The sequence below is a fragment of the Odocoileus virginianus genome, chromosome 7 (genome assembly GCF_023699985.2).
Source record: "Odocoileus virginianus isolate 20LAN1187 ecotype Illinois chromosome 7, Ovbor_1.2, whole genome shotgun sequence".
Classification (NCBI taxonomy): Eukaryota; Metazoa; Chordata; class Mammalia; order Artiodactyla; family Cervidae; genus Odocoileus; species Odocoileus virginianus.
The window spans coordinates 40311323-40335441 of NC_069680.1; the positions used below are offsets into that span (position 1 = coordinate 40311323).

General features: G+C 38.0%; 1 protein-coding gene and 1 long non-coding RNA gene across 5 annotated transcripts in view; one reads left to right on the plus strand and one right to left on the minus strand.

Moving 5' to 3' along the window:
• Positions 1 to 24119, plus strand: part of LOC139036024 (uncharacterized) — a 139523-nt gene that overhangs the window by 90717 nt on the left and 24687 nt on the right. Inside the window, exons 3-4 of one of the 2 annotated variants that reach the window (XR_011488707.1) lie at positions 14889 to 14990; positions 18116 to 19080. The exons of the other annotated variant lie outside the window; for it this stretch is intronic. This is a non-coding gene — a long non-coding RNA (uncharacterized lncRNA). Of the gene's footprint in view, positions 1 to 14888; positions 14991 to 18115; positions 19081 to 24119 lie in introns of those variants that run through there. 2 annotated transcript variants of the gene reach the window in all.
• The window catches only part of PRKG1 (protein kinase cGMP-dependent 1), a 1335516-nt gene that overhangs the window by 33707 nt on the left and 1277690 nt on the right, over positions 1 to 24119 (minus strand). For 2 of the 3 annotated variants that reach the window (XM_070470571.1, XM_070470570.1), the window contains exon 10: positions 22091 to 22187. In XM_070470571.1, the coding sequence (XP_070326672.1) occupies positions 22091 to 22187 (97 nt within the window). Of the gene's footprint in view, positions 1 to 22090; positions 22188 to 22288; positions 22410 to 24119 lie in introns of those variants that run through there. The other variant, XM_020889075.2, reaches the window with a different exon arrangement.

Consider the following 24119-nt stretch of genomic DNA (forward strand, 5'->3'; position numbering starts at 1 on the left):
TATTAAGCACAGTACTGAAAGTTCTAACTATAGTAGTCAGGGCAGAAAAGAAATAAAAGGAATCCAAACTGGAAAGAAGCAGTAAAACTGTTACTGTTTACAGATGTCATATTATATATAGAAAATCCTAAAGATATCACTCCCCCCAAAAAAACCCTATTAAAACTATAAGTGAATTTGGTAAAGTTTCACAATACAAAATTAATATACAGGAATCTACTGCATTTCTATAAACTATCAATGAACTAACAGAAAAGAATTAAAACAATCCCATCTATAACTGTATCAAAAGAATAAAATACCTAGGATCTAATCAAAGAGGTTTAAGAGTTGCATCCTGAAAACTGGAAGACATTAATGAAAGAAACTGAAAAAAATAAAAAGTTAGAAAGCTATTTCATGCTCATGAAATGGAAGAATTAATATTGTTAAAATGAACATACTACTCAAGGCTCATCTACAAATTCAATGCAATCCCTAACAAAAAGCATTTTTCACAGGAATAATAATTCTAAAATTTGTATGGAAACACAAAAGACCCTGAGTAGCCAAGGCAATCTTAGAAAGAAGAACAAACTTGCAAGTATAATGCTCCTTGATTTCAAACTATACTGTGAAGCTATAGTAATCAAAAAAGTAGCTACTGGCACAAAAACAGAAACAAAGCTCAATGGAACAGAATATAATGCCCAGAAATTAACCCAGGCTTATATGGTCAGTTGATTTATAACAATGGGAGCAAGGATATGTCAATACATGAGGGAAAAAAGTCTTTCCAATAAATGGTGCTGGAGAAACTAAACAGTTACATGCAAAAGAAATTGACTACTTTCTCATACCATATACAAAAAATAAACTCACAATGGATTAAAGACTTAATTGTAAATCCTAAAACAACAAGCTCTGGGAAGAAAATATAGGCAGTAGGCTCTCTGACATCAATACTAGTAATACATTTTTCAAAATGTCTCCTCAGGGAATGAAAACAAAAGCAAAAATAAACAAATGGGCTACACAAAACTAAAAATCTTTTGCATGGTGAAGGAAACCATCAACAAGACAAGAAGGCAACTTGTTGAATAGGAGAAATATTTGCAAGTAATATGTCCAATAAGGAGTTAATATCCAAAATATACAAGGAAACCATACAACTCAACATAAAAAACCCCAAATAATCCAATTTAAAAAATGGACAGAGGAACTGAATAGACATTTGTCCAAAGAAGACATACAGATGGCCAAGAGACACTGGAAAAGATGCTCAACATCTCTAATCAGCAAAAGGAGATGCGAATCAAAACTACAGTGAGAATCTGCCTCACGCTTGTGAGAATGGCTATCATCAAAGATACCATAAACAACAAATGTTGGGGAGGATGTGGGGAAAAGGGATCCCTCCTTGGTAGGATTGTAAACTGGCATGTGTGTGCTCACTCACTCAGTCAGGTCTGACTCTCTGCGCCTCCATGAACCTTTGCGGCTCCTGCCCAGCTCCTCTGTCCATGGAATGCTCCAGGCAAGAATACTGGAGTGTGTTGCCATTCCTTACTCCAAGGAATCTTCCCAACCCAGGGACTGACCCTCATCTCTTGAATCTCCTACATTGGCAGGCAGATTCTTTACCACTAGTGCCATTGGTATAGGCAATTAAAATTACCCAATTTTTATAGATTCCTATTAGAAGTAAAAAACAGAACTGCCCTATGATTCAGCAATTTCACTTCCAGGTATTTGCTCAGAAAACCCAAGACACTAATTCCAAAAGATGTATGCATTCCCATGTTCATAGCAGCATTATTAGCCATAATTTAAAAAAATAGCCAAGATATGGAAGCAACCTAAGTGTCATCAACAGACAAATGGATAAAGAAGATGTGGTATGTGTTTTATATAAAATATTAGCTATAAAAATGAAATCTTGACATTTGCAACAATGTAGACAGATCTAGAAGGTAGTATGCCAAGTGAAGTAAGACTGAAACAGAAATGCTATAATATCTTACTTATATGTGGAATCTAAAAGCAAAACAAACAAACTAAACAAAAAAAGACTCATAGATACAGAGAACAAATGTGTGGTTGCCAGAGTGGAAGGAGGTGGGGGTCATGAAATAAGCGAAGGGGATTTAAGAGGTACAAACGTGCAGTTATAGAATAAGCCAAGGGGGTGTACTATATAGCATAAGGAACATGGTGATATAATATTGTAATAATTGTAGGGGGACAGATGATTACTAGGTTTATTGTGATCATTTCATAATGTATTGCAAATATTAAATCACTATGTAGTACACCTGAAACTAACATAATATTATATGCCAACTATATTTCAAGAAAAGCTTACAGGAAACCTGGATTCTAGTCTTGGATCTTTTAGTAATAGGTTTATGATTAGTCATATAACCTTACTGGGTCTCAGACCACCTCACAGAACGTGAAGGGCTAAACTAAATTGCATCCAAGGGTTCTGGAAAATTCTATGACTCTGAAATTTGACATAATGTACATTTTAAAAGCATATTAATTATATTTAACTTTATGGAAACAGTCTAACAAACTTGTGGTGGTAGCTTGGGCCAAAGGATAAAGGGAGGATTTCCCAAGTAACAAAAAGCTAGCTTAAGGAAATGTGATGATTCACTCTGAAAGTGTGACCCTGCATTTATAATACAAGCATATTCTGTTGGGAGGTGGAAGTTTCACTTATTCTGTTCTCTCAACCACAGCATCTGAAGGAGATCTGCTTATCGTTGTATTCTCTGTGTTACTAATTTTTAAAGACTAAGCACTGTCTATCCCAAGTGGCTCAGTGGTAAAGAATTTGTCTGCCAATGCAGGAGATGCATGTTCAGTCCCTGGGTTGGGAAGATCCCCTGGAGGAGAGATTGGCGGCTCACTCCAGTGTTCTTGCCCAGAAGACCCCATGGACAGAGCAGCCTGGTGGGTTCCTCTACAGTCCACGGGGTCAGAGAGTCAGAACACAACTTAGCGACGGAGCACGCATACACTGGATGAAATAGCAGTAGCTTTCCCAAGAAGGGCATTAAAACTATGCCAAAGCCTTTGACTGTGTGGATCACAATAAACTGTGGGAAATTCTGAAAGAGATGGGAATGCCAGACCACCTGACCTGTCTCTTGAGAAACCTGTATGCAGGTCAGGAAGCAACAGTTAGAACTGGACATGGAACAACAGACTGGTTCCAAATAGGAAAAGGAGTACATCAAGGCCGTATATTGTCACCCTGCTTATTTAACTTATATGCAGCATGCATCATGAGAAACCCTGGGTTGGAAGAAGCACAAGCTGGAATCAAGATTGCGGGAGAAATCTCAATAACCTCAGATATGCAGATGACACCACCCTTGTGGCAGAAAGTGAAGAACTAAAGAGCCTCTTGATGAAAGTGAAAGAGGAGAGTGAAAAAGTTGGCCTAAAGCTTAACATTCAGAAAACTAAGATCATGGCATCTGGTCCCATCACTTCATGGCAAATAGATGGGGAAACAGTGGAAACAGTGTCAGACTTTATTTATTTGGGCTCCAAAATCACTGCAAATCACTCTAAAATCACTTCATGGTGACTGCAGCCATGAAATTAAAAGACGCTTACTGCTTGGAAGGAAAGTTATGACCAACCTAGACAGCATATTAAAAAGCAGAGACATTACTTTGCCAACAAAGGTCCATCTAGTCAAGGCTATTGTTTATCCAGTGGTCATGTATGGATGTGAGAGTTGGACTGTGAAGAAAGCTGAGCCCACAACTGATGCTTTTGAACTCTGGTGTTGGAGAAGACTCTGGAGAGTCCCTTGGACTGCAAGGAGATCCAACCAGTCCATCCTAAAGGAGAGATCAGTCCTGGGTGTTCATTGGAAGGACTGATGCTGAAGCTGAAACTCCAATACTTTGGCCACCTGATGCAAAGAGCTGACTCATTTGAGAAGACCCTGATGATGCTAGGAAAGACTGAAGTGAGGAGAAGGGGACGACAGAGTATGAGATGGTTGGATGGCATCACTGACTCGATGGACATGGGTTTGGATGGACTCTGGGAGTTGGTGATGGACAGGGAGGCCTGGTGTGCTGCAGTTCATGGGGTTGCAAAGAGTCAGACATGACTGAGCAACTGAACTGAACTGAACAAGGCACAAAGGAAATCTAGGGCAGAATCATCCTACTTGTAATAGCTGGACAACAGCAGAACAGAAATGACAAATATTTTTTCTAAACAAAACAGCACAGAATTTAATCAGGCAGTCCATGTTACATGGGATGGCATAAAATCATTTCTTTATTTTTGACAGTCTTTAAACTGGGAAGAAATAGTTTTATAAATAATCCAAGATTTAAGTAGCCATGGTCTGTATTATAAGATTTAAGTAGCCTGTATTTACTTCAAATTGAGGTAATTTATGGAATTCATGATAAGGTCTATAGTAAAAAGAAAATTTCTATAAGTGAAGATGGAAGGAAGGAGGAGGAGGAAGCAAGGGAAGGAGGGAGGGAAGGAAAGGAAAAAATCCTGGACTGAGAGAACTGTTTGGGTCCTCTTCTATAAGATGAACAGCCAAACTGGGGTGCAGGGGAGTATGCTACCTCTATTCCAGTTACAGTTCTCAACCAGATTCACCCAAAAGACCCATAATAAAACTTTTAATAGCTGAGTAAATGAGTACACCAACTATTAGACCCTCTAGACATGCATAAGCCCTAGGTTGTTCTCTCTCCATCATTTTGCAGTATTCCCTATTGCCAGACATCACTTCACAGCTTGAGATACTGACCTCAAACTCAGTGTTCAGCAAACAACTTAAACAACTATTCTATAGCAACTGGGTACAGTAACAAAACTGAAGCAGGGTATAAAGGAGACATAAAATCACCATAAAATTCAAAAAGAAGAAAAACATGAAGTTGCTGTGTATTAAACACATGTTTATTTAGCTCTAAGCTTTTTAGTGTAAAACACAGTTTTAGCGTAAGAAAACATGCAGTAAAAAGGCTAATCTTTAGAGAGAGAATAAATTAGCAGTTGCTGGAACTGAGAGTAGGAATGGAGAGTATTTGCAAATGGGCCACAAGGGTTCTTATTAAAGTGATGGAAATGTTCTAAAATTGGATTGTGGTGGTGATTGTACAATTTTGTGGTGAATAGATTATACCTCAATGAAGTTTTTAAAAAGAAAAGGCCCCCAAAATATGTGTATCTATATTTTCTAGTTCTTTTCTTTATTAATTGTGTGATAGTTATGTTTTTAATTTACATTTTAAGGAACTGCATGCCAGAAATGCTTTTCTTTCTATGCTTATCTTTGCTCTTCAATAAAAGTTCCCCAATTAGTCAAAACTATATTTTATTTTTACTCTAGTTTTGGTAAACTATTAATATTTTTAAAAACAGTTTACTGTTTTTAATGACTTCCCTACTTTATGACTTTTCTTTTAAGCCCTAAATTCAAAAAAGTTGTGTCCAAGTAAAGGCTGGATTGTGGGTCAATTTAAGCAAAATATACATACTATCACAAAGTTCTTAAAACTTTTCTAGTCAAAATAATATGTATTTGCTGGGTAATGTCTTATTATTTTAATAATATACAAATTACAATCATACCCAAGTTCATGTAATCTGGAGCCTCATTTTCCTCACTTACAAGAACAAAACCACATTAGTTTATAGTTGCACATATTGGAAGACCAAATCAGATGGTGTATGTGAAAATACTTTGAAAATTAAAAAGTGCTATGTAAGAATCATTATCATTATTACCATGAATTCCAAGATATGTGGGAATGCTAATTAAAAGGGATACTTTTTTCCCTGATAGCTCAGTTGGTAAAGAATCTGCCTGCAAAGTGGGAGACCCCGGTTGGATCCCTGGGTCAGGAAGATCTGCTGGAGAAGGAATAGGCTACTTACTCCAGTATTCTTGGGCTTGCCTTGTGGCTCTGCTGGTAATGAATCCACCCACAATGTGGGAGACCTGGGTTCGATCCCAGGGTTGGGAAGATCCCCTGGAGAAGGCAAAGGTCTACCCACTCAAGTATTCTGGCCTGGAGAATTCCATGGACTATACAGTCCATGGGATCACAGAGAGTTAGACATGACTTGAGCAACTTTCACTTTAACTATAAATAGCATTTTACTACTGTAATTCATAATTAAATCTGTTTTTAAGTTAGTTGTTCCTACCATCTGAATGAAAAGGAATAGGAAAAATTTATCTGTCTGAATTTAAGGAAGTCTTTCTTTCAACAGAGAAAGAAAAAGCAATGTTACTACTGTGACTCAAATAACATTTTTGGACATGAAATACTGCTGCTGCTGCTAAGTCGCTTCAGTCATGTCCAACTCTGAAATACTAATGTGCCCAAATATTCAGGAAGAATTGACTTACCGCATTAGTGAAAGAAAGTTAAATTTTTTAAGGGCACAGAAAGCTTCTATTCTACAAAGCAGTTTTGGACTGTATTCCCCAACATTTCCTAACCAAAAAAAAAAAAAAAAAGATAACTTTTGTGAGAATTACATTTCACTGTATAAAAGTACTATCAAGTTCAGGAAACATTAAGCATAATCTTGATTAAAAACTTGTCTGATTTCATACTGTTGTTAAAACCTCCTTTTTCACTAGTTATCCACAGTTTTATTACTCATCTGTCTCTCTACATTACATAGTAATATCATAGATTTCTTTTCCTTCATCTATGCCTGAAGCTTAAGAAAGAACCACAGTATCTGTTTTTTGTTCCATAGGATACACAGGGAGAAACACTGAAACCTTGTCACCGTCTGCATGATGCATATTCAAATGACACAGAGAATGGAAAGGCTGGACAATGAGTTAAATAGGGATGTCAGAGTTTGAAAATTATTCAGCCGTGAGCACAGAGGTGTGGCCCTATTGTAAGGTTTTTTACTTAAGATTTTATTCATAATATTAAGAACTATTATGTATAATATTAAGCACTTAGTAACCACTAAGCTATCTATTAATGGTCAGACATATCAATTCAGAACAAAGAACCTAGAAAAAGTGATTAGTCTTATCTTTTTTCATTTGATTCCACCTGCCATTTGCACAAGTGATAATTGAGAGACAGTCTTTTCATCCTTGTTTTTCTTCCCAATGTCACCACACCTGCCATGAAAAGTGTCCATAACCCCATTTTCTCTGTAACTTGCCTTTAGACCTAAAATTCAGTTCTAAGGCTAGTGACAAGAAACATAAGGGAATACATATTTTCTTAAATTAAAATTGAGTAAAAGATGTGCAAAGCAGTGTTCATAGAGGAGATAGTTTTCATTTTAATTTTTTAAAAAGACATTTAACTTCCAGTTTAGAGCAAGATGAGAAAGAGAGTTCCATACTTTTCAATTTTTAAGTACAACATGAACAAAAGTTTGGATTATTTTATGGAAGTCATTTGCAAATGAAAGAACACTTGTGATTCCCCTTAATAGAGAATTAGCATTGATAACATTTTGACTCAAAGGGCTACTTACATTTCAGATTGTCTACTGAAATGTGAAATTTAAACATATTATTTCTCTTCCATACAGTACTTATTTCTTTTTGTAGTGATATTAAAATTGATTTTACTACCTATGATATACTTTAAATTATTTCCCTTCATCAAATAATCAGTTTCTTTCCCTTAAGATTTAATTTCTATGTATACTCTCACTAATATAAAGAAGTAATTTATGCAATAGTTTTATAGTGTTGAGTAGTTCACATAATTCCACTTATTCTAATACTTAATACTTAAAATGCCACATAGATGGCGTTCAGTATAAGTTGACACTTCACTTTCTTTTGCTTATTGACTCAGTGAAAGTTTAAAATGAGTTTAAATGACACAGAGAGAATTATATATGGCAAAATTCTACTCTCTGAGATGTGATCAGATTAATTTATGAGAGTGTTTGCCTTCTAGTCACACTTTTGAGATGTTAGACAAATAAACCTTATAATTTTTTTAGAAATGGTTACATACTTGAAGACTTTTAATCAAATGACTTATAAACAGATCTTAATATCCTGATATATGGTATTCTAGAACTTCACCCTTTCTGGTATTAAAATATGTCTAACTTCTTTCTCTGCTGTTTTTCTACTGTGAAATTTTCAAAATATTTTTGTAATTCACATGTTGTTAAGCCAATTCAGCATGTGTTTACTGTTTTTATGCTTATGCTAACTTGACCCATAAAAACCACATTAAACATTGAAACTGTTTTGTCTGTGAAAGTGGAATCTGAGATTACATGACCTTATATTAGTTTAGCCTGTAATTTTCAGGGTATTGGTGATCTCCCCAATCCTACTGTGAATTTGCAAGGCAGTTAACTGAAGCCGAGGTTAATAACCAAGTCATCCGACCCATGGGTTTCCCTGATAGCTCAGTTGGTAAAGAATCCACCTGCAATGAAGGAGACCCTAGTTTGATTCCTGGGTTGGGAAGATCCCCTGGAGAAGGGAAAGGCTACCCACTCCGGTATTCTGGCCTGGAGAATTCCATGGACTGTATAGTCTATGGGGTTGCAAAGAGTTGGACATGACTGAGTGACTTTCACTCACTCACTCATCTGACCCACAAAATCTCCTGATAACTTAGCTCAGTGTTTAGCCTAACATATGACACACATTAGTAACAACTAGGGACATTAATGTGAGGGAGGGAGTATGACTTAGCAATGAACTAAATGTATACAGTTGATGAGATACACTGAAACATTCAGAATCATCTTTTTTCAGTTTATTTCCAGAAAGCAAGACCAATCATTTCATTTGATTTAAGAGGACACGGTTATTTTCAACACTGTTAACAAATAGAAGATGTTTCTCCCTTTCATGGAAGGGCTCTGTCATTGAAAGTGTTTATATAAAATTTTCAGGGACATGGAATACATCTTGGCAGAAGGTAAACTACCTTATTCAGAAGTGAAATTATGATGTTTATTTCTGGGAGCACTGCCACCTAAAAATAGCCTGTCTAGTCACCTTATAGTGTATTCTTTTATTTCATGGGTGGAAGTTCAGAGCTGAGTCTGTGTTTATTTGCATTCCTCACTTGACCTAATGACCAAAAATGCCTGATGCCTTAAAGTACATTTTCTTTAAGAATATAATACAGTTATACCCTGTCAATTGGTCATCTAGTATTTCTCCCTACTCCCTCACACAACCTCTAGTCAGGCCACTTGCTTTGGTGTCCCGTGAAAACACATGGCCTTCAGTGCTGTAACCTTTTCCTGGAATGGCCTTCTCCCCAAACAGCCTTTTCTCATCTCTCTATTTAATTCCCAACCTATTCTCTCAGCTCTAGCTTGAGTTCTGTGTCTTCTTAGGACCTCACTACACCATCAGCTCCAAATGCTCTCTTTGAAATGCTGAGAACCCTCTGTATGATATGGAATTTAATACAGCTCTGAAAGATTTCATTTGCTGTTTTTCATATGTATGAATCTTCTTACTTAGGAGAAGGCAAGAAGTTTTTTGAGGGTAGGACTCACACCTCATATTTCTACATCCCATAAAAATTGTTTAGGAAATTTTTACTAGATAAACTTTTGCTGCATGTGATGTGACCATAAATTCACTGGATTAAAAAATCAAATTTATGTCATAGAAAACAAAAAAGGTGAGTGAATGGATTAATTGGTGATAAAAGAGTTCATCCAAAATTTATCTTAAGCCTTAGAAAGACACATCCACTGCCTTCTAGATTTATGATGCGTGCACCATCGCTTTAGTCATGTCTGACTCTGTGACCCTAAGGACTGTGTCTCGCCAGGCTCCTTTGTCTACATTGTAGTTGTCCCTTAATATTCTGGAGGGATTGGTTCCAGGATCCCCTGTGGATACCAAAATCCTCAAATCCTCAAGTCCCAGATATAAAATGCCAAAATATTTGCATATAACCTAAATTAACCCTCCTGTATACTTTAAATCCTTTCTAGATTGCATATGATACCCAATACAAGGAAAATGTTATATAAATAGGTGTGAATACAGCACAGTATGTAAATAGTTGTCAGTACAATGTAAGTGCTATTATGTAAATTGTTTCTGTGTCAAATCCAAGTTTGTCATTTTTCTAACAGCATTTGCCCACATTGTGTCCCTGTGTCACACTTTGGTGATTCTCCCAATATTGGAAATTTTTTCATTAGTATTTGCTATCATAATCTGTGATCAGTAATCTTTGATGTTACTACTATGATTCCCTGAAGATTCAGATGATAGCATTTTTTAGCAACAAAAGATGTTTTAATTAAGGTATGTACATTGTTTTTCAGACATAATGCTTTTTCATACTTTATAGACTACGGTATGGTATATACATGGCTTCCCTCGTGGCTTAGTGGTAGAGAATATGCCTGCTAAGCAGGAAATGTGGGTTCAGTCTCTGGGTCAGGAAGATCCCCTGAAGAAAGAAATGGCAACCCACTCCCATATTCTTGCCTGGAAAGTCCCACTGACAGAAGAGCCTGGGGGCTCCAGTCCATGGGGTTGCAAAAGAGTCAGACACAAGTTAGTGACTAAACCACAATAGTATATACATAACTTTTATATGCAAGCCAAACAATTCCTGTGACTTGCTTTATTATACTCACTTTATTGCAGTAGTCTGGAATTGAACCCGCAGTCTCTCTCAGGAATGCCTGTATTGTGACTGCACCTATTATGTTCAGTTAGCATTTATCAAATTGGATTTTCTTTAGCTCTCTGAATAACTTATTTTCTCAGAAATCAATACTATTTATCACAACTAGTAATTTGTGTCAATTTTCATTCTTTTGGAGAATAAATGAGGATGACACGTTTAATAATAATCCTAGTAGCATACGGCAACCCCCTCCAGTATTCCTGCCTGGAAAATCCAGCGGACAGAGGAGCCTGGTGGGCTACAGTCCAGAGGGCTGCCTAGAGTCAGACACGACTCAGAGAGCAACACTGTATTGACCACTAAGGTGTGTCTAGGGAAAAGGCTATATTAAAACGAGGCCGTTTTGAGTGTTCGCCCAGCATAGAGTCCTGACTCACTTTGGTTACTGAGGACACAGGCCGTAGGAGGGCAGGGATTCCCCCGGGCATCCCCTGCAGCACAAACTGCTGTGGCCGCAGATGGCAGCGTTGCCCATGATCCCACAGCTGTTCTATTTCACTGTCACGTGTGTGCCTTGGCAGCCAGAAGCTCTTGAAAAGTTCTCATCTTCCGTGGGGCTTCCCTTTGGAGTTAAGCTTTCCCCTTTCATAACGATGAAACAAAACTCTGTTGACTGAGCAATAGGTGTTTCACCTCATTTCCTTCTTGAATCATCTCTTAGTCCTTTTTTTTTTTAGTTGGTGTACATAGTCTTCCACATCACTTTCATGTGACATAGTGACTAAGCAGCTGGGAAAAATGCCGTGAGAGTGGTGTGGATACACACATGTACAGCACATAGACCCTGTTACACTAATGTGGTTGTGAGTGTAGGCAGAGTTCTTTCAACTTGCTACTACGTTGCCCCATCCTGGGCAATCACATCATGGAACTGTGGCACAGGTGAAATGAGAGGTGACCTTTGTCCTCCATTTGGCAAGAGCCAGACCCTTGTTTTGCCCAACGAGGGTGCCATGGTTTAAGAAAATTATGGAGAAAGTGGCTATGATTTAGCAGTTTGCACCAAAAATGATTTCCCATCCAGAGGTTAAGGGGTGGGGCTTTACAATTTAGAAGAGACATGGATAAGTTAGAGCAGAGTACTTCAGGTTCACAAAGGTTTAGTGTGAGGATGAATGAAAATTGTTTCCTACCTCCACTCATGACAGAAAGTAAGGAGCTTAATGGCTTGGGGAAATTGATACAAGCTCTCATTGTAGGTCATTTGAAGACCTCAGGCTCTTTCTTATACTGGGGAAATGCTTGTATTCTCAGGACTTGGCCTAATAATAGTAGAAAAGGGGAAAATTATTTCATCCCTTCCCTTTCTATAGGCAAAGCTGAAAATGATCAATGGGTAGTTATTATTAGCATATTTTAATAATAATAACAACACTGCAAACAGTTACTAACCTATTGTGTGGAAGGCGCTATTTTAAGGACTTTAACTCATTCAATCTTTGCAATCCGTTAGGCACATACCCTTTTATTATTCTCATTTTAGAGATGAGGAAACTGAGGCTCAAGAAGTTTAAGTAAATGACTAATCACACACAGTTGGCAAGATCTGAATCCAGAAAGACTGATTCCAGAGTTCTAGATTTTAATTACCATGTCATACTGTCTCATGTTTATTTTTCCCTCCATAGATATTTTAACACTGAACTAGGAGCCACAAAAGAGAAAAGAGACTCTCTGAAGGTTTGACAGAGGAAGAGATGAATAGCGGATAGTCATAAATACAGGTTCTTGAATTCTAACAGACTGTTTTTAAAAAAGAAAACAAAAGTGTACATATGATAATGAAGTGTGACACTTATTTGATTTTATAATGGTGGCGTTATTGGCATGACAGAATCTAAATATTTTTAGAAGTCAGAATGATTAAAAAATAAATCCTAGTTTAAAAATCAGTAGTCCTGGGCAATAACAACAGCTCTTTCAGTAACCTGTGATCTTAGGTCACTTATACACATTATTCTTGACTTCTCAAGAAATGTGGATTATATCTCAGAGTAGTTATAAAGGCAAAATTATATACAGGATATGAGAGCAATTTGAAGATTATAAAGCTGGGTTCCAATAAGAAGCTCTATTATTTTAGTGAGAAAGCAATATCAATTTATCAATAAAAATTACTATCAGTTTATTAATAAACTGTCTTGCAATAGTTCATTTTATGAGAAGTGTACCAAAATGCTTTAGGTTATTTATGTCAATGCCTTAATGTTGCTGATCATCTGTCTTAGAAATTCTAAGACATTCAGGAAGCCTTGCTCTTTCTTCCATGCGCTGAGCACATGTTGCTCATACTCTATGGGTTTACTTATTACTTTGCATGATTGCCTGTCCCAGAAGACTGTGAGTCCCTAGAAGCAGTGGCTATTTACTGTTGAACTTTGTCTCAGAAGAGAGCTGGCTACATAAATATAAAATAAATGATGTAGAAAGAATATGATCCAAGAAGACAGAGATTGTGTTTTCCATATCACTGTTCGTATATTTTATCCAAGCATGGTATTCTGGAATAGGTTTGGATTGCTGAATAAGTAGATTAAATATTTAACGTTTAAAGTAACCACCACATAGCACTGCTACATTAACAAATTTGACTTGTATCAGTCTACTCTGAGGGGTTTCCCTGGTGGCTCAGACAGTAAATAATTCACCTACAATGCGGAAGACCTGTGTTCGATCCCTGGGTTGGGAAGATCCCCTGGAGAAGGGAACAGCTACCTACTCCAGTATTCTGGCCTGGAGAATCCCGTGGACAGAGGAGCCTGGCGGGCTACAGTCCATGGGGTCACAAAGTTGGACACGACTGGGCGACTCTAACACACACAGTCTACTTTGAAAAGCTAGTGCCTCTCTGACAAGAGCAAATGAGAGTAAATTTGAAATGTGACCATAAAGGAATGAGATTAATTTTCACTTGTGATTTGTAAAAATCAATCTCCTTATTTTACACTCATGTCTTGTAAATTAAAGAGGATTACCTACATGTCTTACAGCAGTGCTTAGAGCTTTAACGAATACATCATACATTAAAAAAAAAAAGTTATTTCACTGAAGGTGCTATTATAAATGGAATGTGATCTTCTGGAAAATAGTCTGTAAGCAGGTAGCACTGAATAAGTAAGAAAGCAATTCTTCAAAATAAAATACGTGCAGAAAATAAAGCATATACCAGATCACAGAAAGGAAAGCAGTATAAATGACTTCCCAAAGGTAATGGGTGTGAATAAGACATGTCTGAGAGTATACTAGTTGAAATCAGTTATGCTAAAATTATTTATGAAATAGACTGAATAACTTAAGAGCAGAACTCCCATTTATACAAGGCGTGTTTACTTCAAGCTTCTTGTCTCATCACTGAAGAAATATTTAAGTTTCTATTATTTTCCAAAATTATGTTCTCATCTCTAAAAGTTGGCAGTACACCACTTCAGTAATTCATCTGTCTGAAAAATACCCCTGCATCTAAATTCATCTAAATTGACATAAGTGATAAAATTAAGAAATGCTAAGAAGTGTTTAAAGGGTATTATATTAAGCAAAATAACATGAACATGATCTGTATATCAAATGATAATAAAACTACACTAATTTCTAATAGGAAATGGGATTCGCAAATGCAAATTTCTTAGTTCTACATACCCAATTCAAGAGTTTATAATCTTATAATTTATATCCGGAAACATTTTTAAAAATACTATTATAAAAATTGTGGTAATTTTTATAATGTCACTTATCTGATCAACATTACTACTGAAGTAAGGGTTGATAGGTTCAAGGTATAAATATTATATACTTGGTATTGAGAGAGTCAATTCCTAGGCAGGCTGATAAGAAGTCCAGGTGTCCCCAAGGAGAGAGAAGAATTCTCAAGGAGGAGGAAAGGACAAACTTTTTCTCTCTCTACATTCCTTAGGATTATATAACAATAATGTATCCTGCTTGAGGACAGTCTTTGGAAAAAACCATCTGGCTAATCCTGTTATCTTAAAATGTAAATTATGGGTGTGGGTCTAGTGAGGTCTTTACAACCTCCAGACATTCTTTTGATTCACTGTAATAAGTAGTTAAAAAGTATATAACTTCATTGCTAACACTAGCAAGGGGGCACTCTTTCTGCCCCCTTCTGATGTCTATGTCAGAAGCTTTCTCTATCTCTTTATACTTTAATAAAACTTTATTACATAAAAGCTCTGAGTGATCAAGCCTCATCTCCAGCCCCAGATTGAATTCTTCTCCTCTGGAGGCCAAGAATCCCAGCATCTTTCGTGGTTCAGCAGCAACCTTTCATCTTGGGGGCTCGTCTGGGACAAGGACAAGGTAAGTAAGGATGCTTCGAGCTCTAGTTCTTTGTTCTCCTAGCGAACACGTTTTCTGCTGTACTTTACGAACTCTACGGGTGTGCTTGTGTGAATGAATGACATGCCCTGCGCAAAACAGGCAGAGCCCTGCTCTGGGGTTCCATGGTGACCATATGTGGCTGTGGCAAAAACCTGTCGGGGGTTTATACCAACCTGCCAATGCCAAGAGGCACCCAACGTCTCCTTTGGGGACCAACCAGAAATGGGCAAAGCATGTGGACCAAACTCTCCTTTCTTGGTCAAACTTCCCAGTCTCTTTGACCATTTCATAACTTCTTGGGAATTAGAACTACTAACCTAATTTGTCAAATCATAGATTTTCAAGGGGCTTGTGATCTATGCTGTTACTGCATATTGTTACTTAGGTCCCAAACTTGGATTGGTAGTCAGGAAGCACTTAGCCTCACTAGGAATCGAGCGTTCAGAAGTTAGATGGAGCTCCAGCTCCAAGAGCATCTCTGAGGTTAAAGGTTACTCAAGAAATAGAATCAAGGAGGATCTGGGAGACTATTTAGAGGACCCAGAAAAATATATTCGAGCTTTTAAAGGTGTTACTCTGCTTTATGACCTTACTTGGAAGGATGTAATGTATATCTTGGGACAAACGCTGACTCACAACTCAAAATCTCAAGTTTTGGGGAAAGCTGTTGCTTATGGAGATGAATGGCTTGGTAATGAATCAGTAGGAAAGAAGAAGGGCAGCTATTCACACGGGGAATCAGGCAGGCCCAACTATAGAACCAGACTGGGACTATAATATGGCTAAAGGAAGATGGGACCAGTCATTTTGTCAGATGTAGTCTTGAAGGACTCAGGCAAGCGCATGCCAAGACTTTAAACTATGCCAAATTGGCAAACATAGAACAGGAGGCGAAGGAAGCTCCTGGTTAATCCTAGACAGACTGAGAGAAGCCCTTTACAGATTCACTGAGATTGATCCCGAAAGTGAAGAGGAAAGAGTGATCTTAAAAGATAGATTTCTCACTCAGTTGGCTCCAGATATCCACCATAAGCTATTAAAACAGGCGTATGGACCAAATCAGTCTTTGGCTGATCTGTTGCAACTGGCCCAAACAGTCTATTACAGTAGGGAACATGAGGAAAAGAAAGAAAGGCAGAAAAAGACAAAGGAACGGGTGGAAGCCCTCATAATGGCTGTAAGAACCATTCTTAAACAGCCTGAGAAAAACGCCCAGAGGGACCCAGGTGAAAAAGGATGGGCCGGCTATTATTGTGGAAAGGAGGGGCACCTCAAGCGGGATTGCCCTCAGGCATCTAAGCCACCCCGGCTCCATGTTTGGTCTACAAGGGACCACACTGGAGGAGAGACTGCCCTCAGAAGCATCGGTTTCAGGGGTCAGGACTGAAGATGCCCGGGGGTCCCCACACAAGCTCCCATCCTAATTACACCTGAGGAACCTCAGGTATTAATAACTGTGGGGGGCCAACCCGTCGATTTCCTTTTAGATATTGGGGCAACTTTCTCTGTGCTTACTGAAGCCCCTGGCCCACTTTCTTCCCAATCTGCTTCCATAGTGGGACTGTCTGGACAAGCCAAAAGATTGTTCTTTAAGCTGTAACTGGGACTCTGCTATTTTCACATGAGTTTCTGATCATGCCAGAGTCTTCCTCCCCCCTTTTGGGGAGGGGTATACTGAGCAAGGTCCATTCCCCTGTTTTCATGAATATGGAGCCCTCCCTTTCTCTCCCTTTAATTGAACAAAATGCCAATCCTAGATGGGCTGATGGAAATCTGCGGGTCAAGCACAAAATGCTATTCCTATAGTTGTCAAGCTCAAAGACCAGCACTTATTTCCACATAAGAAGCAGTATCCACTGAAGCCCGAGGTTAAGGAATGGATGAAACTATACTGACTTCTCATGATGTGAGTGGAATCTTAAACTCTAAGGTTAATACTTGAATGACAAACAGTAGGCTTCTTAAATATCAGTCATTGTTGTTAGAAGGACCAATGACAAAGCTTAAAGTATGTGGAAATTTAAATCCTGCCACTTTCCTTCCTGAGAAGGAAAATGAAACACCTGATCATGACTGTTCCCAGTTTCTAACTTTAAACTATGCAGCTCAGGAGGATCTAATGGATACCCTATTAGACAATCATGAAATGGAAATATTTGCAGATGGTAGTTCTTTTGTTCGGGATGGAAAGCGTAAAGCAGGTTATGCCATGGTGATGGCTGAACAGGTTTTAGAAGCAAAATCTCTCTCCCAGGGAATCAGTGCTCAGTTAACAGAGCTTGTGGCTCTGACCTGAGCTCTAGAGTTAAGCAAAGGGCAACTAGTAGATATCTACGCTGATTCTAAGTATGCTTATTTGACTTTACATGCTCATGGTGCTATATGGAAAGAAAGACAGTTTAAAACAGCAACAGGAAAACGTATTAAACATTTTAAAGAGATCGAGAGAATTTTAACTGCTGTACATTGTCCTAAAGAAGTAGCTGTTATGCATTGCAAAGGACACGACAGAGATGGGAGTAAAGTAGCCAAAGGTAATCAGTTGGCTGACTGTCAAGCCAGAAAAGCAGCACTTTATGAAACCCCTTCACTGTAGACACCTTTGATCTGGACAGGTCCTATAGAACAGGAAAAACCACAATATACTGAGGAAGAATTAGAGAGAGATGAGAAAAGGGGAGCAAAGATTGCTGATAAAGGATGGTTACAGTCTGCGGATGGCCGATTACTAATTCCTGAAAATGCTCAATGGAAAAGTTTTCCTAAAGCCATGGAATTAACTAATTATGTAACTCAGCTCTCAGCTTTTCAACAGGCGTTAAAGGAATTCTAAGAGGTGACTGCTGACCCAGCTTCTGAGTCAAGCAAGCCTCTATTTGGGCCAGGAACCAAGGTCCTGATAAAAACATTGGGACCTGGGGGCCAACCTCTCAAGCCCCTCTGGGAAGGCCCTTAGCAGGTTATTCTTTCTTCTCCCACAGTTGTCAAAGTTCCAGGAATTGATTTGTGGGTGCATCATACCTGAGTTAAGAGGTGGCACCCTGACCAAAAACAGATGTCATTTTATGTCTTTACTTTCTATGCTCTGACTTTGTACTTTTCAGATGGGCCTGATAATCTATGTGAGTCTACTTCTGCTAACTCCAAAACTCCTGAGTCTGCTGTTTGCCCCTCAAGACAACGCCTTCCTGTCCTGGCTCATTCCTACCCCACATTCCACAATCGCTCTAATTGCTGGGTCCGCAGAGCACTCCCTGCCTCTAGTGGAAGATTTCCCATGGTGGGTTTCTCCACTTCAAGGAAAGGACTTTCTTCAACTCTGTGATGACATCTAACAATCCTAAGATGGACTGATGTAACTATGGGCATAATGTGACTTTTCATTTTGATTTTAACTTGGTTTAATGACTATTTTGCCTTACATCTGTAACTGTATAATGGGGTTTTCTAAAAGTCTAAAAGCTTTTAAGTTACAAATGGTTGACCAAGCTCCTATGCATGCCACAATCTCCATTACTTGGGGCCCCTGGATCAGAGACCCTCAATTTGAGGGTTAGGAGAATATGTTGCCTTAACAATTTAGGGACCATGCCCCTAGACATCAGGAAGTATTTATGGAACATGAAAATGATGCCCCTTTCCCTTGGCAACATGATTCTCCTAAAAGAAAAGGGGGGAATGAGAGAGCCCTGGGCAGGTTGATAAGAAGTCCGAGTGTCCCCAAGGAGAGAAGGGTCTGGAATTCTCAAGGAGGAGGAAAGGACAAACTTTTTTCCTCTCTACATTCCTAAGGCTTATATAACAATAATGTATCCTGCTTGAGGATAGTGTCTGGGAAAAAAACCTTCTGGCTAATCCTGTTATCTTAAAATGTAAATTATGGGTGTGGGTCTAGTGAGGCCTTTACAACCTCCAGACATTCTTTTGATTCACTGTAATAAGTAGTTAAAAAGTATATCACTCCATTGCTAACACTGGCAAGGGGGCACTCTTTCTGCCCCCTTCTGATGTCTATGTCAGAAGCTTTCTCTATCCCTTTTATACTTTAATAAAACTCTATTACACAAAAGCTCTGAGTGATCAAGCCTCGTCTTTAGTCCCAGATTGAATTCTTCTCGTCTGGAGACCAAGAATCCCAGTGTCTTTCGTGGTTCAGTAACATGTGTATTACTCTGTATACATATATAAAATGAGTTCATGTGAAGGATATACTGCGTAAAAATAGCACTCTATAAAATCAACAGAAATATCTCACATGCACCATTTGTAGAGAGGAGTGAAGGGGAAAATTCTGTAATCACAACAGAACTGGGCTCTATCTAAACCTGCCTCCTACCTATAAAGGGTGTGAGTCCTACTCTAATGGGACACTACAGTCTCCTGGGTTGATCACCAGTGTCCTCACCATGATTCCCTATCATCAGCTATGACAACAGCATGTGTAATTGCAGTCAAAGGGTTGAGGTCAAGCTCCTAATTTTGGAATCACCAAATACATGTAAAAATGAACCATCACAGAGAAGAATATTTTTCATACCCAGTAATTAATATTATAGGATAGTTAGTAAGTGGAAAGAACTGGGGTAGTAGATTCTAGGGTAATAGTGATCACTGAAATGGCTAGTCTACATTGAACAGTGAAGATAACTTGGAGAGTTGGATTATCCCACTTGTTCTGGGAAGTGCAAGATCACACAAGATGATGTCACTTCAAAGGTTAAGGACATACCCTTCTACCTGGGATATACTAGTTATACCTACTTATAACCTATATGATTTCCATTAGTCTACAAACATTTGTGTAAAAGTGTGAAATATAATATCCATGAGAAGAAAGGGTGAACTACTTCCGATTTCCCTCCTGGGATGAAGATTATAAATGGGTATGTACTCAACCATGCACTTGCATACAAATACATATAAATTTTCTCTTTTTAAACTGCGGTACCTTTAATATGTCTACTTTGTGTGGATGTGCATGTGTGTTCAGGTAGCAGAGTCCTGACTGACTCTCTGCTACCCTGTGGACTGTAGCCCCACTGGGGGCTGTAGCCAACTGTAGCCCCATGGACAGGCTCCTCTGCCCATGGGATATTCCAGGCAAAATTACTGGAGGTGGGTTGCCGTTTCCATCTCTAGGGGATCTTCCTGACCCAGGGATTGAACTTGTGTCTCTTGAGTCTCCTGCATTGGCAGGTGGGTTCCTTACCAACTGTCCACTTTAAACCTTCCTTAGCTGGGTGGTGGTTTGTGCCTCCTCGCATTTTTGAGGGAATTTTCTAGAAGTTTTCCACTATCAGCTTGGCATTTGATTATGCAGCTTGAAGGGGTTTCAGTGTCTTTAAGTGATTTCTAATATTTCAAAAATCCTAAGTAAATTCTTGTATTTCATAAAAGATCTCACTGGTAACTCAAAGGCTCCCAGTTTGAAGTTATCAGACCTCTTAGGAGACCACAGTTATAATGTTGATATTTTTATGGTCAACAGCTCTTTTGTTGTACAAAGTCTTTAAAAAATAATATTGAAGAAACTATAAGAGTCATAAAATTAATATCAAGGAGATTCTGTCCTTTATGCTGTTTCATAGAGGGGTTTAGACACAAAGAACAATATAAACAAACACACCAGACAATAAACACTTCATGATTAGGAGCGTTATGTTCTATGCTCTATGTCCCAACACTCCCCAGTGCAAAGATGTTCATGTATAACACTGTCATTAAGTCTTTACCAGCTATATGAAGTTATATTTCATCACAAAATCAATATTTTTGAAAAATAAATCTAAGATTGCATTAATTTAGCAGGGTTCAGAAAAGAAAGAGGTTTTTTTCCTAGGCCCTTACTTGATTTTTACTCCTATAACTGAAAATATTTGATCCCCAGAGGCACAGTATGAAGTCAGGAGTGAAGTCAGAAGCAGTATTACTGTAGTATCTCCAGCCAGTGTTAAGGGAAGCATAATGCAAGTTCAATGCAATACCTTATGGCTCTAAACACTTCTTGTCTAATATTTAGGTAAATAACATAGTTGTGCCTATCCAACTCAAAAATCCCTGCTGCAGCACAAATGGACAAACATAAAAAATAGCACTGGATCAAACTGCTTTTATGGAAGGGGATTTCTCCTGTCATCTGACGGCAACAGTAACTATTTACTGAACTGTACACAGTCTCAGGGAGTTCCTAACATACTGTACTGGTGTCTAATATCAGGGGCTCCTCCACGTTCAGGAGAGGTGGACATTAATCGAATTCTCAAATACGGTTTTATCTACACAGTCTGGAATGCAGCAACTAGAATACATTTTTTTTTTCTAGTTTTTGTTGCAATGTGTCAGTTTTTAAATTTATATTTTAAACAGACACAATAGAACATGCTTTCATTTGGTTTACTCCATACTGATGCAATGTGTTTAATGTATAAACTTGTATCAAAATGTCTTCTTCATCTTAACACTTAGTTCTGTGTGTACATAAACTAGAAATGTGTGTGAAATATATAAAATATTCAAACCATATTATCTAATACAGTTATATATATATGAACTGTAATCTCAATAGGTATTTAACTACAGAATCACAGATTAACTATACCATTTACTTAATTTTTAAAGCAGTGGTGAGAATAAGTATGTTATATGCATAGGTATATACTACATGTAAATATACCTCATCTTCATTTATATATATATACATTTATATTTTAATTATTATGATTACAGAGTGCATAATTAAGTTAGTGAGCACTGCTCAGAACTTAGGAAGTAAATAAAGATCATAGAGTGTCAGCTGGGTAAAAAGTGCTTTATGACTCCTCATTAAGTATATGTGTTTACCTTTCATTTATTATGAAGAAGTTTTCTAAAAAGGAAATTGATGTTTATTTTTTGTTTAATGAGTACAGAATATAGTTCACTTTGTTGAAAACTCTGATATGCCGATATGAAAGTATTGGTACGGATTTAGGAACAAGAGTAATGAGTGATTAGATAGAGAAGAAAAAAGAATCTTTAGGAGAAAAAAATTTAAAAAAGAAGACAGGACTTTCAAAAGCATTTAAAGAATGATTACCTACCAGTTCTACTCGTCCGAAACCTCCAACTCCAAGGGTGTCAATGATGTTGAAATCAGACAGCTTCAGGTTGGCGAAGAAAGCAGCTTCAGCTTCATATCTGGAGTTTTTGATGCGAAAAAATGGAAATTTCTTAGAGGTGCAAACACGAGTACCACGTACAACTGTACCGGAATGACATGACTGTGAAACAGGGTTTACCTGCTTAAATTCCATCTTGCATTTAGAGTCTGCGTTTTCTCACACTCATAATTTTTTTTTGGTCCCAGTTGTGCAGAATAACCTAGATTTGAGCTTGTTTTTTCAAAGTAGAAAAATACAAAGTACCCACTGCATGCCAGTCTTGTGACTGATAAATCCAGTTATCAAATCAAAGTTACATCTTGGTGTTTTTTCTACGCGTCTTCTTATGAGCACAGATTGTTTGTGTTGTTCTTTTTTGGTTTTGTTTTGGATTGTTTGGTTTTGCTTGTTTTTTTTTTTTGCCGTTCAGGTTTTGGATGGCAGTTTCTCATTAGGTTCCCTTATCCACAGGCTGGCAGTGGCTCCTATTAATATTTATTAAAAGCGGCAAGATCATTGAGGTCTTTGGAGTGCAGTCACAGCCAGGTTTTATGAAAACAGATCCAAAAAGCTGAGGACTGATGTGGAAATATCTGAAATGGATGGTTTCAGAAGCATATTCACATTCCTAAAAAGTGTCTTCCCTTCGTTTGTGATTACCCACTGACTCTCAGCTAGTAATCCCAGTGTCTTTAGGCTTGCCAGTTTCTTATATGAGTGGTGTGGAGGAGCACAGACTAGCCTTCAATAGTCTAACTCTTCGGACAGGCAAATTGGACGCCTGCAAGTGGCCAAAATAAGTGTCTCCTGATGAGACAAGTGAATATGAGCTGCTTAAAATATCTCCTTGTTAAAAGGCCCTACTATTTTTAGAAAGGGCAGGAAGGCATAAAGATGATCCTCCCACTCACTAAAGTCAGGTCAGGGAGTAATTCAGCTGTCTCAAAAATAAAGTATTTGAATAGCTATGTGTAATCCATGACCTTCAACCAGGCAGTACCTGATTCAGTAGTATGCTATAGATAGACATGATGAACGTGCCTGAAATAGTGATACTAACACAGCTTGTTTATATTGGGTTTTGGAAAGACTCATCCACAGGCAGGTTTGGTGTTAAGCTGTGCTAACATGTTAGCTATTCCATTGTAATCAAACACAAATTCAGACTCGCCACTTGGGAGAAATGTGAAATAGCTTTCTAGGTGAGCTTTCAACAGTTTCCAGTTTATGAAGACAGTTCTGGTTTTTCACACATCAATTCTTGAAAGACTCATGAGAAGGTAAAAATAACATTGCTTCTCCTTATTAGCTGATTATGGGAAATCAACTCCTTCCATTACACCTCTATAAATAAGACTGCTAGTCAATCTGAATGCTATTTGTAGACTTATTAACTACACAATCAAGAGATTGACATAATACTTCAGGAGATGGTTTACTAGAATGGAACATAAGCAACAAATGTGCATTTCTAGCATTCCAACTGGGTCCCTGCTTCTGGAAAATTAAAACGCCATCCCATTTAAAGGGTCAGTGGCACAGTTCACTCCAACAGGTGTCTAAAAGGGACATCTGTTGGGATCAGACCCAGTGACAGTTTGTATGTGTTCAAGCATTTCCTGGCAGTCAAATTCTTAATGACATTGTTTTTGAATAATATCCCATGTGCTTGCTGGATTTAGAAATCTCAGATACAAAGGGAGTAAATTGTTTCAGACTACTCTGACACCATTTTATATATTTACAATATGGTGTTATTACTTACAGCTCTTGAGATGCCCACCACCCCTACCCACATCCTTATGTTTGAGCTCTGTAAAATTGGTCAGGAAATATCCAAATAAGTCATCTTCAGCCATTTGCTGCACATCAGAACTTCCTGAGCATCTTTTAGAAAGCACTTAATAGGGGTCCCACCACAAGTGAATCATCAATGTCTGGAAGAAGTATCACATTATCTATACACCTT